The sequence below is a fragment of the Lepidochelys kempii genome, chromosome 1, assembly GCF_965140285.1.
Source record: "Lepidochelys kempii isolate rLepKem1 chromosome 1, rLepKem1.hap1, whole genome shotgun sequence".
Lineage (NCBI taxonomy): Eukaryota > Metazoa > Chordata > Testudines > Cheloniidae > Lepidochelys > Lepidochelys kempii.
In genome coordinates, this window is record NC_136380.1 from 124,529,981 (window position 1) to 124,547,510 (window position 17,530).

Consider the following 17,530-nt stretch of genomic DNA (forward strand, 5'->3'; position numbering starts at 1 on the left):
GTTGTCAGGGTGAGCGGGTGTGTTGGCCAGCAGTAAGATAGCTTTTGGTGGGATATTTTCTTCATTCAGATGAACCCACATGCTTGGTACACAGGTTTTTAAAAAACAATCACGAAACAAAGCACTGTCCATCCATGCTTTTCCCTGTGATTTGTAGATGACGGGCAAAGCATCTGTGAGTGCATTTTTAAGCAGACAAGGATTCTTTGCTTTATCAATGACAGTTAATGGGAGCATGTATTTGCCACTGGCATTAGCACAGGGGCCAGGATTGCTAAACATTCTTTGCTTTGTTTGTAGCCAGGCACAGATCTTTACATTCTGGTATTAAGTGTTTTTGATGGCAATATCTTTCAATACAAGCCAGTCTCGTCACAGTTATAAACTTGTTCCGGTGACAAGTTGTGCTTGGCTAAGACACCTTGCAATTTTTTTTTATAGTCAGAAATAACTCCCAAATCAGCAGACAGCTTTTCCCCGGTGACTGTTAGTTGTCAGATGTTGTGACGCTTTTTAAACTGACTGATTCATCCCTGACTAGCAGAGAAACCTGCGTCCCTTCCTAAAGCTTGATTAAGCTCTGAGCCTTCTCACATAGTAAAGGATCACTAATAGGTATGCCTTCTTCTCTCACCTTTGTAACCACCAGTAAAGGGCTTCACCTCGATCAGTGTCCTTCGAGTTCTTCATGGTCTTCCAGGATGCAGAGTTCTTTATGCTGTACTTAAGAATTTGCTTGGCATTGTGTTTGATGTTTGATTCTGTGCTTTCGCCAGTGCTATACTCTTGGGCTATTTTTGTCAGCGACTCTCCTTTTTAATTTGATTAATCATCTCTATTTTAGCCTCCAATGACAGTAATACGTGTGTTTGCTTAGTAGTTGCAGTCCTTTTACAAGGCTAAAAAGTAGTGGTGTCATGGAGGTGACGTCACTTTCCCATTTTCCTGTGTGTGTGCTAGATGTTCAGTTAATACGGAGAGCTGGATACTGGGGGCTCGGTTAAACGGGCTTCCGTTGTACATTAGAAGAAGGAAGCCTGCCAAACAATTAGTGGGGCCGCTGGATGATCGAGGTGCTAAAGGAGCACTCAGGGAAGACCAGGCCATTGTGGAGAAGCTAAATGAATTCTTTGCATCGGTCTTTGTTGCAGAGGATGACAGATTCCCACAACTGAGCCATTCATTTTAGGGGACAAATCTGAGGTATCAGATTGAGGTGTTGATAGAGGAAGTTTTGGAACAAATTCCTAAATTAAACAGTAATTAGTCACCAGGACCAGATGGTATTCACCCAAGAGTTCTGAAGGAACTCAGATATGAAATTGCTTATCTGCTAACTGTGGTGGGTAACCTATCATGTAAATCAGTTTCTGTACCAATTGATTGGAGGATAATTAATGTGATGCCATTTTTAAAAAAAGGCTCCAGAGGTGATCCTGACAATTACAGGGGTCATCCAATGAAATTACTAGGCAGCAGGTTTAAAACAAACAAAAGGAAGTACTTCTTCACACAACACACAGTCAACCTGTAGAACTCATTGCTAGGGGTGGTTGTGCAGGCCAAAACTATAATTGTATTAAAAAAAGAATTAGATAAGTTTATGGAGGACAGGTCCATCAATGGCTGTTAGCTGAGATGGTCAGAGATGTGATGCCATGCTCTCAGTGTCCCTAAGTCTCTGACTGCATGATGCTGGGGTTGGGAAATATCGCTCAATAATTACTCTGTTCTGTTCTTTCCCTTTGAAGCATCTGGCGCCAGCCACTTTTTTTTTTTTTTTGAGGAACGAAGAGACACCCATTTATTGTAACAAGGGGGCAGGACAGCTGCTGGTTGGAAGGCAGGATACTGGGCTAGATGGACCATTGGTCTGACCCATTGTGGCCATTCTTATGTTCTATGTGTCATTCTTCCTTGGTACCTCCAGGTATAATAGTTCTCAAGTTGCTCTATACAGCTGTGGTGAGACAAGATAGAGGGACTTAATTCTGTTTATAAAATATGTTCAAAGAAAGTTAAAGATGTGCACATAAAATTAATGTAGGTAAATTTCATTTACTTCAGTAATGTCTGCTCTGCTAAATGGCTCCATATGGTATAGTTTCCATCACTTTGGCTCACATACTGAGGACAGTTAAGCATATACATAACTCTATCTGTGAGCAGTCTTGCAGAAAAGTTATGTATGTGCTTAAGAGTTTGTAGGATCTTGGCCTTAGCCTTAATTTGTAGTTTGGAAACTCTGTACCAAAATAAACAAAAACATTTGAAGAGAGAGAAACTTTGCAGTCCATCACAGAGAAAAACTATATAAAGATTAAAAAAGATCAATTTTTTTTTTAAGGGATGCAAAATAAGAGAGCCAGAACAATTCAAGAAACTAAAAAGTAGGTTATGTGCTGCTCCCAACACAGATAAAGCTAGATAAGCACATCAGTCAGGAAGAACCATAGCTTCATAAAACAGTCCAAATGTTGGTTTAAAAAAACTTAAACTATGGTGGTTATTGATTGATATAGCTTTCTATCTTTATTGTGTGGGTGTACAAATCCCACATTGGACCAGGCAGAAAGAGGCTGCTGTGGCCTGCAGATATGTTGCTCTTTGCTGTGCCCTTGAAGACCATAACACTTGCCATAAATGTCAAGTTTTGAGTGGGGCATCCTATGGCTGAAGGGAATAAGTAGGATGGGTTCAAGATATAAAAAGGGGAAAAAAAACAAAAAATCAGCTTTGAGAGATAGTTTAGGGAAGCTCTCTACTAGGCTTGAAAGGAACCGGATATCAGTCTGCCTGGAAGAGAGAGAAAGAGCAGTGAGGGAAAGGGGAAGCTTTTAGGCTACAGACTGCTTATCCACTTGGAGAGCAGCCAGAGTGGCCAGGTCTTTCTGAGGAAAAGGGAGAACCTGCAGACCAGCAGTATCTGAGATTGTGTCCCTTATTAATGTGTGCAAACTGTTTGTTTGAATATCTGGTGAATGGGAGAGACTTTCCAGGCCTCCTTGAAGGATAAAGAAAGGCAGGAAGCAGATTAGAGGAGCTTTGAACATAGGCTATCATCTTTCTGGAACTAACACCAATCTGTACCTGGTGTGGGATGGTGAACACTTACTGATTCTATGGGTTGCTGTTTAAATGAGAGGCTGTTTTCCTACCTCATACTGAGGTGTATTCTTTCTGACTTCTGCTGTGGTCAGTTGGTACTTTCCTAATATGGCTCCTGTGTAAGACTCTCCTTGTGTGTTTTTTGGGTATGTTTTTAAAATTTATCATTTGTATAATGTTTAGAGATCTGTAAGGTGCCTATTGCACATACAAGATCCTTGCCCTAAAGAATTTCTAATCTAAATAGAAACCCTACAGATAATAGAAAGGAGGAGACAAGGAAAAGTATGCAACATGTAATTTACTCTTGTAAAATTATTTTTTAAAAACCAGAGCAATATGCCCAAAGATATGTTACTGACTTTTTCTAGGTTGGTGGGGTTATGTTACAGCATGGTGCTTTCCGTGGCATCACAGTGCAGTGGGAATAGAGGCAACCCAATATTTCAAGTGACCTAAAAAGTTGGAGCTTCAGTATTTTTTGCATGGCGGCTCCTCATGGCCTAGTTAGTGGAAGGCCTATGGCCTTGTGACATAAATGCCATTGGCCAAATTCATCCCTTGTGTAACACTATTGAATTCAGAGATGATTTTCCCATATGAGCCTTATTTGTAGATCACCTCTCAGGCTTCCGTGAGGTGCCTGGGAAAGATCTGCATGATATAAAATTCTAGTTGAACTGAATATGAAGCAGTTCTTAGAAGCAGTAATCTGCATGCTCAGACAAGACCTGGGCTGAGTTGTCCTACAATGAGATCTTTACTTTTCCCATAATTTAAGAACTGTATTACTTCTGGATTTGATTATAGCAGCTGTGAAATATGCGGACCATGGAATGGTACAAATATATTGCTGTACATTATATGGGAAGAATTGGGGGGAAATAGTTAAAAATTATATTGAGCATTATAACAAGTATTTTAATTGTGACAATGGGTTGGGCAAGTAGTGAAGTGATTGGCTACGCTCTGTGTTGGTGTTCTAGTAAAACAGCACAAGTAAGAACGTGTTAGCCTAGCTATGTAATGTTACACCCAGTTTCAACACCGAGGGAGAGAGAAATTAATTATGTAGAAGAACAAAACAAAGTACACTATCTTGAATCTTTTTAATTAGTTAGTGGGCTACAAAAGATTAATGTCTGGGAAGATCCATCTGGGATCAGGAAAAGAGTATGTGATGGAAGACCAATCTAAATATATATTTAGGTTTTTAACGTCTCCAGTTTTGAACTAGAATGGTTTAAACAGCATTTGACTGAGCCACTTGCTGTCTGCGGTTCAAAAATAATAAATCAAAGAGAAACATTTGATAATTCTTGCATGTAGCAGTCTGACTTGGCTACTACCTATAATCCATCTCTCTCTACAGTACAACTTTTTCTAAATTAGTAAAATTTTACCTAAGATCTTACTCAGCCTGGATTATTGTTTTAGCACTCAATCCTTCAAACACATATGTACATTTTTAATTTTACTATGGTGAGAAGTCAAATAGAAACCAATGTAAGTACTCACTTAAGCCCGTGCATAAATTTTTGTAAGACACGGGTGTTATGCAGAATGTTACTTTACAAAAAAGTAAATTTAAGTGTTTCAACAAAACCTGCCATTTATTATCACCAATAAAATACACTGGAGCCTTGAGTCTTCAGCTGTCTCTATGCAGTTGCAGGGGTCTGCTCTGCAGACTGCAGAGTTAGTTGAAGAGCAGGGTGCAGATTTGTTTCATGTAGGGGTTCTAAGGAAACTAACAAGTCAGTAAGCTTCACTGTTGTATTTTATTGCACTTAATACAGGAGTAACTGGATGAATGTCTGTGGCCCATGTTATACAAGAAGTTAGACTAGATGATTTAATGGTCCCATCTGGCCTTAAAAATCCATGAATCTTTAAAATTTCAGATACTTTTGATGGGACTGTTGTCACATATCATTGATAGTGACTGTGTCACTGATGTGATAATCTCCATGAATGTTGTTCCCCATTAAGTGGTCACTTTTCTGAGTTTACCTTTTTGTTGTGTAGATAGTTATGAAAAATAATTGGATTCCCTATTCTTTATGATTAAAAGTTAATTTCAAGTTAGGCATGATTGTAGAATGAAAAGTGGTTACTGTACCTATTACCTTTTCTCCCAACTTTCCTTGTCTGCTGGTAGGCAATGAGTTCATTTAAGACAGCTTAGAAATGGCCTTTGCTAAAGCATATTGTTCACTGTGGAAAATGCTGGGAAAAGATGTAAATTCATTGCAGATTAATCAAACGGCTTCAAAACCCAGCATGCAGATTATGCAGAGGTATAATAGGCCATGCGTACACTTCATTTTCCTCCTAAATGTTGACACCTTAATATTTAACTTCCTGTGCTCTGAAAGCCACTTGGCCTGTTGTGGAGACATTGCAAATCTGTTATTTGGGTGCAGATCAGTTTGTTCACAGGAGAAGTCCTATATACCCTTCGATATTTTCTGTTTATTATGCTCCAGAGAAAATGCTATCCATGATGAGACTGTGCCTGGGTCCACTGTACAGAGTGGCAGCTGTCTGAGGAATGGCAACGTGCAAACCCCAGTAAGTTCATGCTTTCATTATACAAATTAGTACCCTTTTACACGGAATAAGATAAAAGTGGGTGGGATATTGCATGGCATTGACAATGGGGATAAAGAGCCTCTCCCCTCTCGTTCCCTGGCTAGTTTGATCCAAAATTCTGTTGGCATCAGGAGTCACAATCAAGTCACTTTGGGATTAGGTTTCAGAGTAACAGCCATGTTAGTCTGTATTCGCAAAAAGAAAAGGAGGACTTGTGGCACCTTAGAGACTAACCAATTTATTTGAGCATAAGCTTTCGTGAGCTACAGCTCACTTCATCGGATGCATACTGTGGAAAGTACAGAAGATCTTTTTATACACACAAACCATGAAAAAATGGGTGTTTACCACTACAAAAGGTTTTCTCTCCCCCCACCCCACTCTCCTGCTGGTAATAGCTTATCTAAAGTGATCACTCTCCTTACTTTAGCTGTAGCTCCTTACTTTACTGTAGCTCACGAAAGCTTATGCTCAAATAAATTGGTTAGTCTCTAAGGTGCCACAAGTACTCCTTTTCTTTTTGGGATTAGGGTTTGCCAACTCTGGTTGGACATATTCCTGGTGGTTTCATCAGATGACATCATCTTTAATTAAAGATGAATCTTTAATTCCTGAAGAGTCCAGGACAATCCTGGAGGCTTGGCAACCCTCTTTGGGATATAAGCTTCCTTAAATACACAGTATGTGCAGCTGATAGTAATGCCAATGCAGTGCTTATCCTGCAAGCAAATAGACTTGTTTGTTTGTTTACCAAATCCCCATTCAGAAATGACTATCATTGTTGCTACACTTGGCAGCTGCTCACCGGTTACACTCTCCTAGTTAAGGATGTTCTTGCAAAAGGAAGCTTCACCTGGGATATCCTCTTCTTTATCCCTTCCCCATACTTGATAGTTCCTTGCCACTGGCAGTCAGACAGCTTTTACAGATATCTTCTATCAAATCCTGGGGAATGTTGTAATGGAAGTAACCGGCACATATTGCTAGAGGACAGAGCGCTCTCCATCCAGGGAGCCTGCATTTGTCTGGCTGGCCATTAGTTGTCTTATGGTTACACATCTTCTCTTGAATGATTTTAGAGAGGAAAAAGGAAGGTCCAAGAACAGTGTGCACACATACGAAGAAATTCTTCCAGGAGCAGAAGGCCAAGCCAGCCGCAGAATGGAGAAGTGGTTAAAGCAGTTACGTTGTTTGAAGTGGTCAGCATGGGCAAGAGGGCAATGCAGGTACTGTACCTTCAGTTCCTGGAATGAATTGACATTCTACCTGCTGGGAGGGGAAATGAGCACATAATGATTTCTGTTAGTTACATCTCAAGAATTTCTGGTTTAATTCTGAAATCTGTTGAGTCTTCGTGTAGTCGTTGTTATACCGTCAACTTGCAAAATAACACTTTGTCTGCAATTTTTTTTGACTCCTATACTTACAAGTAACACGGTTACTGTAACTGTGGAAGAAGTGAGTGAGACAACTTGGGCATGGATTTCCAAACAAAAGGTGCCTAAAGTGAGGCTCCAAAATATTTAAGCACCTAAAAAGGCGTCTGATTTTTCAAAACCTAGTGGTTCCCATGGCTTCAGTGGAAGTTATTAGGAGCTTAGGACTCTTGAAAACCAAGCTACTTAAGTGCCTGAATGTGGCTCTAAGAGACTAACTTTAGGCATCCCTTTTAGGAAATCCTGGCTATTATCTCCCCTGCCCTCCTAGTTTGACAGCATTTTGTAAGTAGTCAGTATACCCTGTTTCCCTGTACAGTCAGTAAGTTTATTCTGTGCTGAAGAAATCCTTATGAAATCAAAGAAGTGCTTCCCCCACCCCCCCCACTTAAAAATATTTTTAATTAATATATATTCTGGACTGTAGGCCCCAGTCTTTCAAGGTGCTTTGTGCGGATGATCCCCTGTTCCCATGAAGAGCCTCATTAACTTCAGTGGGGTTTCTTCAGGCACACAGATTAATCATCCTGCAGAATCAGGGCCTGGGGTTCACCACTCTTTAAATTTAGAGTTAGAGCTGGGCAAATAAATTATATTCCGTTCACTGGCCCTTAGAAAAAATTGGAAAAAATTTTTGGTTTGGGTTTAACTAAATCTGAAAATTGTGAATTTTTTTGGTAAATCATAAAAAATAATCAATTTTGCATTGAAAGACATGTTTGCAGCTTTTTCCTAAAGGTCTAGATTCACAAAATGAGGTGGGAAGGTGGTGGTGCTGCTTTCCTTATAACTTTTAGCCCAATGTTTATGTCACCTACCTACGATGTAGGAGACCAGGGTTCAGTTTCCCCCTCTGTCTGATTTGGAGAATGGATTTGAACCTGGATTTCCCACCTCTCCGGTCAGGGCCCTACCCACAGAGCTGTAGGCTATTCTGGTGTGTAGAAGGGGGTCTCAGTCTCTTCTTTTGAAGCTGTTTCACTGAATGCAGTCGCTGGAATAGGGTTTGGACTTGAATCTTCCACATCCTAAGTGAGAGTCCTAACCACCAGGCTAAAGCATCATTCTCACTCTCCCTAGTCCAGTGACTGTTCATTGTCATTCATACCAGTGAGAGTAATTTAACCATTGGAACAATTTAGCATGGATGTTGGTGGATTCTCCATCACTGGCAATTTTAAAATTAAGATTGGATTTTTTTTTAAGGTAAGCTCTAGTTCAAAAGGAATTATATTGGGGAAGTTCTATGGCCTATGTTACACAGCAGGTCAGACTAGATGGTCACAATGGTCCCTTCTGGCTTGGAATATATGAATAATGAATGAAATTAAATGAAAGTAAAACTTTTTTTCCTCATCTCCTTCAGTTATAGGCATCTTAGGTGCTGCTGTAACAACAGCAGGTGACATACTTTAGATAGAAGTCTTTTTTTTTTTTTTTTAAAGCTGATGGTTTTCTTTAATACTAGTGTTTTTATAGTATACCCTGTCTCTAATGGTTGATACAATGTATGTAAACTTCTCAAATACATTTTTGTAACCATTTTTTGTATGATATGAGTCTGGTAAAATATTTATGATACTGATTAGTGATAGTGCCCGACTGCCTTTTTTATTTTCTTTTGTTTGTGAAACTCTAAGAAAGCATTTTGATATAAACATTGGGGTTTTTTTGTTTTGAGAGCAGATGTTTTATTTTGTTCTAGCATAGCCTGAGTTTGTTCTAGCCCTGCTTATAGGGGAGTGTGCAGTTCTGGGAATAGTGTTCTAACAGTTTACTTTGCTTCATAAGGAGTTGTGTGCACACATACTGTTATGGCCATAACCAAATGGTGGACAACTTATTCTGGATATCTATTTTTTATAACTATTGGTGACAGAATAGTGTAAGACATACTATATTAAGAATTTCACAGGCTGGAGCATATCACACCTTGTTTAGCCTTTGATCACTGTTTTTTTTTTTTTTTTTTTTTTTTCCTGTAATCTGTTTTAGTCTGTGGTAGATGACTGGGTTGAAGCTTATATCCAAGATCGAGATGTGGCACTTCTAGATCTGATCAACTTCTTCATTCAGTGCTCAGGCTGTCAAGGTAATTCAGTATCATATAGGCATATCCATTTGCTGGACAGTTTCTTCTGGACAGAAACTACCTTTATAATAAGTCACTTATACAGAAGTGGATTGTTTGTTTTAATGGGCTCTAGACATACCAAGATTAATGAAGGAGGATGTCAATGGCCAAATTCTTCAGCCTTTGGGCACACAACTCCCCTTAACTTTACTGAGAGTTCTATGCATATGATGGCTTCAAGATTCAACCTTCTTGTGTAACAAACACTCTGAAACATGCCCACACGTCTTTACAGAATCACTGACTTTTGAGAAGAATATTTTTCATGACTGTTCAAATTTGAAATCCTAATTTTTTGTTGATTTCAGAATGCTAGTTTGCACTGACCTAGTATTTTCATCTGAGGCTCTGAAGGTACTTTACAAGTACTAGCAAATTGAGTCTCACATTTCAATTGTTTGAGGAACAGTGTATCTCTCTTCCTTCTATCTACTTGCTACAGAGTGACTAGAAAAGGAGTACTTGTGGCATCTTAGAGACTAACAAAATTATTTGAGCATAAGCTTTCGTGAGCTACAGCTCACTTCATCCGATGCATTCAGAGTGACTGTGAGTCTAAGTAATAATTAATTATTTCCAAAGCAGGCATAGAGACACCAACTGCTATCTCATCTGAAATCTAGCACCTTCTGCAGTACAGTGTCCCCTTATACCATATGGAGGTGTTAGTTTGGCCGTGATTCTGAGGGAGTGGTGCCATCCATTGAAGCACCAATGTTACTTTCTGCGGCACCCGCTTGTTCCTTAGTGATTTCCCTTTCAAGTACTGAATTGTGTACTCCATGCTTAGTTTCTGGTGATACAGCTACAGAATAAATGATTACTTAGTCTGTTTCCCAAATCCTCTGGATGTACAGATTGGAATCTTGTAGACTTTATCTGCTTTAGCAAACAGAACAAAGCCTGTTCTGTTAAATGGCTTATTAAGCACCTCTATCATAAAATATTGCCAATGCAGGAATTTAAGGTATACAAGTAGATAAACAAATTGGTGTCAGTTTGATACGAAACTCAACACTCCTTCTCTGAAGCTGAATGTTGGTGCACTGTTATCAGCTGCTAATAACCTATTTATTTGTCAACTTGCACTAATGCAAAAACAAGTAGAACAGTTTGGGTTACTTTTTTTGGCACCCATGGATTTAGGTCAAAGCCACTACTATAGTATGGACTTTATTATTTTTGAAATTTTAATATATGGTATGGCAAAATATTTCCATTTAATTCTCAAATATTTCAATTTCATCTATCTAGGAATGGTGACAGCTGAGATGTTCCAAAGTTTGTGCAACAGTGATGTAATACAAAAAATGACGGAGACATTTGATGAGGTAATTGCAACATGAAACTATGACTTCATATGGCTCATTTGAATAAGCAATTGCTATCAATATGAAAATTGGATAGTACTGTTCGTTGACTAGTATCTCTCTCTCGCTCATTGAAGCCTGCATTCCCTCTTTTTTCCCCTGTAGGAAAGGTTTTATGCACATCTGGAATGAGAAGCAGTCAAGGTGCCTGAAACAGAGAGTATTGCTGTCTTCAATATTTTCATAATACTTCCCTGCATCCTTGCTAAGTCTTGCATCTAGCTCTTTTTCAATAAAATAAATAAATTGGGGGCATAGTATTTTTCCTCTTAAGATGTTCTAATAATGATAAATACAGTCTGTAATGGCTGCAGGTAACATCATGCTTTGGGACCTTATTGATAGGTGCCTTTAAAAATACATAGTGTGGATGGATGGGGAGCTGCTGATGAAACTAGTTGTCCGTTGGAACTTAAACTTTTTTCCCTTCCCATTTTGTTGATCGTATGAATTTCCATTGCTGTCCTTTTGATGTGAGAGCAATAATAATGTGCATTACTAATGTCAGATCACGGTCCAGACAGGATATTTTATTCCGTGAAGTTTATTAGAAAAACTGTGTCTTTAAAGTGCCACCTCCACCCCTCAGTCTTGCCTGGCTAATAAGGCCAGCCTCCACTGTCTTTTGCCAATTATCTCACAATCCTCTGAGTGCCTTTTTCCATGCTTGCCCTCTAAGTTAGTTTGCCACCCTCATCTTATTTGTATCCCTCCTTAAGCCGCTGCTCTGAGATACCAGTAAATTGAAAAGTCTGACTTTATCCGTCTTGGATTTGAGACCTTTTACTGTCCTGGAGTGAATACTGTGCTTTACTTTATAGTGGCCCTGATTGGCTATGCCTACAAGAGGAACACTTTACCAGTACAGGAATACCAGTGTTTTATACTGTCAGAACACTCCTAGTTTGGTGCAGCTATGCTACCACTTCGCACCAGTATAGTAATCCCCAGCCCCCCACGGGTGAAACAAGCTATACTAGTAAAAGCACAGCTTTGCATTATAGCAACATCTACGACAGAGGCTTCTGCTGGCACAGCTGTATTGGGGATCACGCTGCTTCGTGCCCCTGACCAACATAGCTATGCCATGTGAAGTCTGTAGTGTACCCGCAGGGTTGTCCTTAGGATTTATGGGGCCCCACACAGTATTATTAAACTGATGCCTCTATGCCTGATGGCAGCCCGGGCTCGCAGCGCGAGGGGGAGGGGGGGGAAATAAGGCATAGCAAGACGCCCGGCCCACCTCATGGTGGCGGAAAGTCACAGTTCCCTGAAAAGACCCCTGTACTCTCTCCCTCACGCAGAATGAATATGCAGAGAAGGTACCTAATTAAAAGCACTAAATTTGGGAATAAAAAACGTCAGTCAGGTTTTATGATATGCCCTGAAGTTTGTCAGACATTTATTTGCAAAAACTTTGTAGTAAGGGCGAGTCAGTTGTTCTGCTGAATACAACATTAAATGTTATGGAATACATGATGCAGCTCTTCTCTGTTTTACATTTTCTTAATCAGTATTTCTAAGCTGATTTTACATGTACTCATAAGTCTTCAGAAAGTAGTCATTCCAGATTACTACATATTTAACTCACTGAAACAAAGACATTATTTTAAATTAATCATGTCACAGAGGTTTAGTGTGTTCATAACAATGTTCATTGCTTTTAGAAAATGGGAACACTAATTTACTTCGTGTAATCTCTGTAACAATAAACATGTTTATGAAATGTCACCAACTTTAAAAAATATGTTTCCAAAGATTTTAGGCATAACAAAAGGGGCTGAAGGGAGAAAGGGATGGACAGAAAGGATAGGAAGACTTTGGAAGCAAGTTTCTCTTACTACAGAAATTAAAATTAAAATGTGTATTTTAGCTACAGGTGGTCTTTTGAAGGATTTATTTAAAAAAAAAATATGTCTGAAGATCCAAGCATTTAAGACAAAAGATGGTTGTGCATCTAAAAATCTATGCAAGGATTTTTTAGAGATGTGATTTTATAAGCTTCACTAACGAGATATTTTTAAAGCAAATTTTAAACTAAGGTCCTGTAAAGTAACATGTTCTGAGTAAATATTACAGTAATGCACAACTGTTTTTTTTTTAGTAAATTCAGGGCATGGCTACACTGGAAACTTCAAAGTGCTGTCGTGGGAGTGAGGTCCTGGTAATCCACCTCCATGAGGTGGGGCAGCTGAGAGCCTGTCCACACTAGCGCTTTAAAGTGCTCAGACTTGCTGTGCTCAGGGGAGTGATTTTTCACACCCCTGAGCCAGCAAGTTAGAGTGCTATAAAATGTAAGTGTAGACAAGCCCTCAGAAACTGGCAGTGTATACCTGGGGTTTGGCAAATGCCTGTTAAATGCCTTCATTACCATTTGCATGGCTCTGTAACAGTTTCAATGTTGTGCTAATAGGTTTGGCAGGCTGGAAGTCTTTTTCAATTTTAAGTTACTAGATCCCCTCAGAGTAAGAGTCACCAGGCTGCAGCAGCCAGCTGTGGGAACCTGCAGGAAGAGTCAGAACAGGGATAGGAGAGCCAGGAAGGTGGACACTAAGACCCAGTGATGCCCCATATTTTCAGGTGCCCTATGCAGCTGTGTCTTCTGTGTATGCCTAAGGCCTTGTGTACCCTGGCGTAACACATATGTTCATCTTTACTACCTTGAGTAGTCCCGTTGAAATGGAGAAAAGATTTCAACGTGGTAACACTTCTGAGGAGGAGGACAAGATTAAACAGTTTGTCAAATCACTGAAATGATGGGACTATTAATGGTAGTAAAGGTAAGCATGTGAGCAAGTGTTTGCAGGATTAGGGCCAAAATGCTCACTTTCTCTTGCCAGCAAAGTGCTCAGGGGGCTGCCAGCGACTTCAAAATACAATGTGATTGAAAACATTAAAACAAGTTTAAATCGTTTCAGATCCACCATGGATGTGCTTTTCAGCGCAATTTGAAATGCACAATAATTAATGAGGGTTTTGTCTTGTCTAAAGGATGCTGGAATCCAGAGTGTGGTGAATTTTCAAAATATCATTTAGCTGTTTTTTTAAGATGATAATCCCCAAAGAATGCCTAAATTCATGTGAAAATGGGATTGACTGATAAAGCTGTTAGGTTTTTGAAATACGGCTTGCCCTCACTTGCAAATGTGAGCATATTTGCCTACCCTTGAACTGGGATGTTTCCTGGGGGTCAGCTGTTTCACAATAGCAAATAACTGAATGTTGCAGATTGATACATATTTAAATTTCTAAGGGAGAAGCAGATGCTGTCTCTCAGAATAAACAGTAAAGATTATAGTTTGCACATTTCAGTACCTGATGTTTAAATGAAACTTGGCACTGACTACTTGTTAGTACAAGAGTACCAGTTTTTAAATAAAAACTGCATTTGTCTTTTACTGAAGTACACATGGGTTTTAGCTAAAAACAAGCCAAATAAAAGGGGATTGTGTGCATGTGTGTGAGATGTATACAGTCTCAAGTTTAAATGACATAGAATCATAGAATATCAGGGTTGGAAGGGACCTCAGGAGGTCATCTAGTCCAACTCCCTGCTCAAAGCAGGACCAATCCCCAAGATCTTAAAACATGATTCACAATTGGTACTTTTGTATATGTAAAATCTTTCAGAATCACTTCTGCAGTTTCATCAAAAGCTTTTATAATTTTGTCTCTTGCATTCTAGGAAACAGGATTGCAATACAAGAAATTTATGGCCTATCCCTGGATTCTGACTGTTACTTGGCCAGTGGACATGGTAAATAGCTGCATTTCTTGAATATCCTTGAAGTAAAGATTTCAAATGCTGCATATATGTGAAAATTGTACTTGCTTAATGGTGCAGTCCAGCAGTACAGTGGTGAAAATCAAGTGCAGAGTTGTTGTCTGCGTGACTGCAGAATTGCTTTAAATAAACAAATGTTCTTGATGTATGATGGACCCCATTCAGCAAGAACCTGAGCACACAATGGCTTTACAGGAATTGAAAGTGCTCAGCACCTTGCAGGATTGAGCCCTATGTGAGATGCAATAGGCATGGTGTTCAAACAGCTGTCGATCTAGAACAGTATCCAACTGTGCTTTCTTCCATCACCCCGCTAGCCTACTTGGCTTTACTTATGTGTGTGTTCTCCCCATGCACACCCTTAAAAAAATTCTTTTTTTAGATAGTATTTTGGAAGGGCCACTGTCAAGTGAAATTTGGCTCAAAGTTTAGGTTTCATTAAAATGATCTTTTACAAAATTGAAGACTAATAGAAATTTCTGCAACTTTAAAAAGAAAATGGCAATAGAATGTATAAAAACAAAAACTATTTCTCTTTGGTGTTTGATATCAGAAATAGCTTGCAGCATTGTGCTGTTTATGTTGTTGTAATGTGCCCATCGCCATAGTGATGTGTATACAGATAGTAGCAATTCTATCCCAAAGGACCAGGCCCTCCATCACCTATGCCTCTTTCTTCGAATTAGTTTTCTTGTTATGTCTCCAGGAAAGATGCTGTGGTTGTTCAGTAAAGGCTTGCATGCACTGTATGCAGAGAGTCTTACATTGTTTTCTAACCGTGGCATGATTTATGTTTCTCTGCTCTACAATGGTAGAGTTCCATAGTAGATTGCCACGCCCCTGAGAGTTTTACTCTCAATTAGCCATAGTGTCCCTCTTAACTGGAGCTATCTACTGGATTGTGGGAAGAAGTGAGTGTGACACCCTGTAGCCCATGTGACGCTCTGTACCCCACATTCACCACTTTTATATGGTTATGATATATTGTGTACAAAGTATGCCCTAAGAGGTATAATTTGAAAACTTATAATCTGCTGAATATTCTTATCCTGTTGAAATGTGTGTAAAATTATGAGATTTTGCTGTATGATTGTTACTGAAATATGTTGTTCTGGGTAATGCCCAGAAACCATTTTCTCAGAGACAAAGATGCACTGGCACGGCAGCAAGCTGTTAAAAATCCATGACCTACTTAACTGGCCATTCACCAGCTGGGGAGAAGGCATAAACAAGACACTTACATTTCATCCCAGTGATGGTACAGATCTCATATACACAGTCTATACCCCGATGGGGGGGAGGGGCAAATCCTCAAGGAGAAGAGGATAAAAAAATAAGAGGCAGTGACCACCACGTCACCTCTTCCCCTCCATCTCTACTGGTGGTAGCTAGATCACTTGAAAGACAAAAGTAGTATAATTGAACTGTGGGAGTCGTTCTGGCCCCGAGGTTTTTTAGCCATTATAGACTGCTGTATGCTTTTGGTGAGAAAAATTCCTTTTTTTGCTTTTAAACCTATTAGCCTTGGTAAAGTTTAGGAATTTTCTTGTTTGTTTATCTGTTTATTTGTTTTGTAACCAATTCTGACTTCTAGGTCTTATCACTTGTAATCGCTTAAAATCTCTCTTTCTCTAGCTAATACAATTGTTTTATTGTTTTAGCTAAACCAGTGTGTTTTGGTTGAAGTGTTTTGAAATGTCTACTTAGGTCAACAAGGTTGGTGCATAATCATTACCCAGTGTTGGAATGATGAAATATCTGAGAGCTTGTACTGCCCAGAAGGCTACTGAGCAGTACAAGACACACGTTTTGGGGGAGCAAGGCTGGGACTGGGCTTTCATGTATTCATTTGGGAGTGATTTTACATGTGAGTGGCTTTGTGTGAGCAGAGCCTGGAGGGGTTGCTGTTCACCAGCAAAGCAGTGTAAAGGGCATCCCAGGCTGGAGAGCTAAATGGACACAGAAGTCCAGCAGTTCAGATTGTACCCTGGGGAATGTCACAGTGAGTTCTAAGACGGTCAGTCTGCAGCCCATTGATGGCTTTAAAGGTTAGCATCAGGACTTTCTAGAACATGAGTACCTCCATGTGGCACTGATGAGAATCTCACTTGACACCAAACTGAAATTGCATATTTCTTCACTGTTTCAGGTGGGAGAAATGTGGGTAGTAAACAAGCAGCACAAATGAAAAGTAAATGAGACTTTCAGTTTTTATAATTATTTTTTCCTTCTAATATAGGACAATGGAGACTATCCACTCATCAAACCGGGACCCTACTGGAAGAAGTTCAAGGCCAATTTCTGTGAGTTCACTGCGGTGCTAATCCAGCAGTGTCAGTACAGCATCCTCTATGATAGTTACCTGATGGACACAGTCATCTCACTGCTTACAGGGCTAGCAGACTCCAGGGTCAGAGCATTCAGGCACACCAGCACTTTAGCAGGTAAATACAGTTCACGTTGCTTTTGCAGTTTTCATCAGAGATTGTAGGTTTTTGGTGACTCGTGTGTTTACAAAACTGATCAAACGTAAAAAGGACTGTAAGCTTTCCAAGGCAGGAATGGTCTTCTTTTGTACATTAACAGTGCCTAGCACGTTATGGATGCTACCGTAGTATTAATAACCTCCTTCTGCATATATATGTTGTTAGAGGGCTTTCCCTTCACCCTCTCCCTTGGTTCTTGTCAGCAGACAGAAAGCAGAAGACCAGAAGTCCGAAGTGTAGGCAAAGTGATGTTTATTGGGGTTAGTTCCAAGCAAGCATGTCCATAGCTCTACATGCCGGCAGAGTCTGTTTTCCAGTGTTCTGTTCCCAGCTCTGACACCGCAGAGTATTTACCCCACGTTCCCCTTCCCAGCTCTGACACTGCAGAACCTTGCCTGTGTCCCAGTCCCTATTCCCACCTCCTCCTCCTTAGCAGGCCAAAACATACCTGCAATGCATGCCCACAGTCCCACCCCTTACAATTTGGTCTTTTAGTGTTATATACCTCACCCCCCAAAACCCTTTTGCCCCTCCCAACTGGTTGCTTAACCTTGCCTTAAAATAGGGGTTTAAACAATCTTAAAGTGTGTTCTCGAGTAACACTTTAACTGCTCTTA

General features: G+C 39.8%; 1 protein-coding gene across 23 annotated transcripts in view; it reads left to right on the forward strand.

The window, feature by feature from the left end:
* Positions 1-17,530, forward strand: part of LOC140914828 (cohesin subunit SA-2) — a 99,138-nt gene that overhangs the window by 10,424 nt on the left and 71,184 nt on the right. For 10 of the 23 annotated variants that reach the window (XM_073353595.1, XM_073353585.1, XM_073353614.1 and 7 more), the window contains exons 1-6: positions 4-5,682; positions 6,783-6,929; positions 9,135-9,231; positions 10,528-10,604; positions 14,329-14,400; positions 16,667-16,871. In XM_073353595.1, coding sequence (XP_073209696.1) covers positions 5,299-5,682; positions 6,783-6,929; positions 9,135-9,231; positions 10,528-10,604; positions 14,329-14,400; positions 16,667-16,871 — 982 coding nt within the window. In that variant the 5' untranslated portion in view covers positions 4-5,298. Of the gene's footprint in view, positions 1-2; positions 5,683-6,782; positions 6,930-9,134; positions 9,232-10,527; positions 10,605-14,328; positions 14,401-15,622; positions 15,686-16,666; positions 16,872-17,530 lie in introns of those variants that run through there. The other 13 variants (XM_073353687.1, XM_073353726.1, XM_073353694.2 and 10 more) reach the window with 5 other exon arrangements.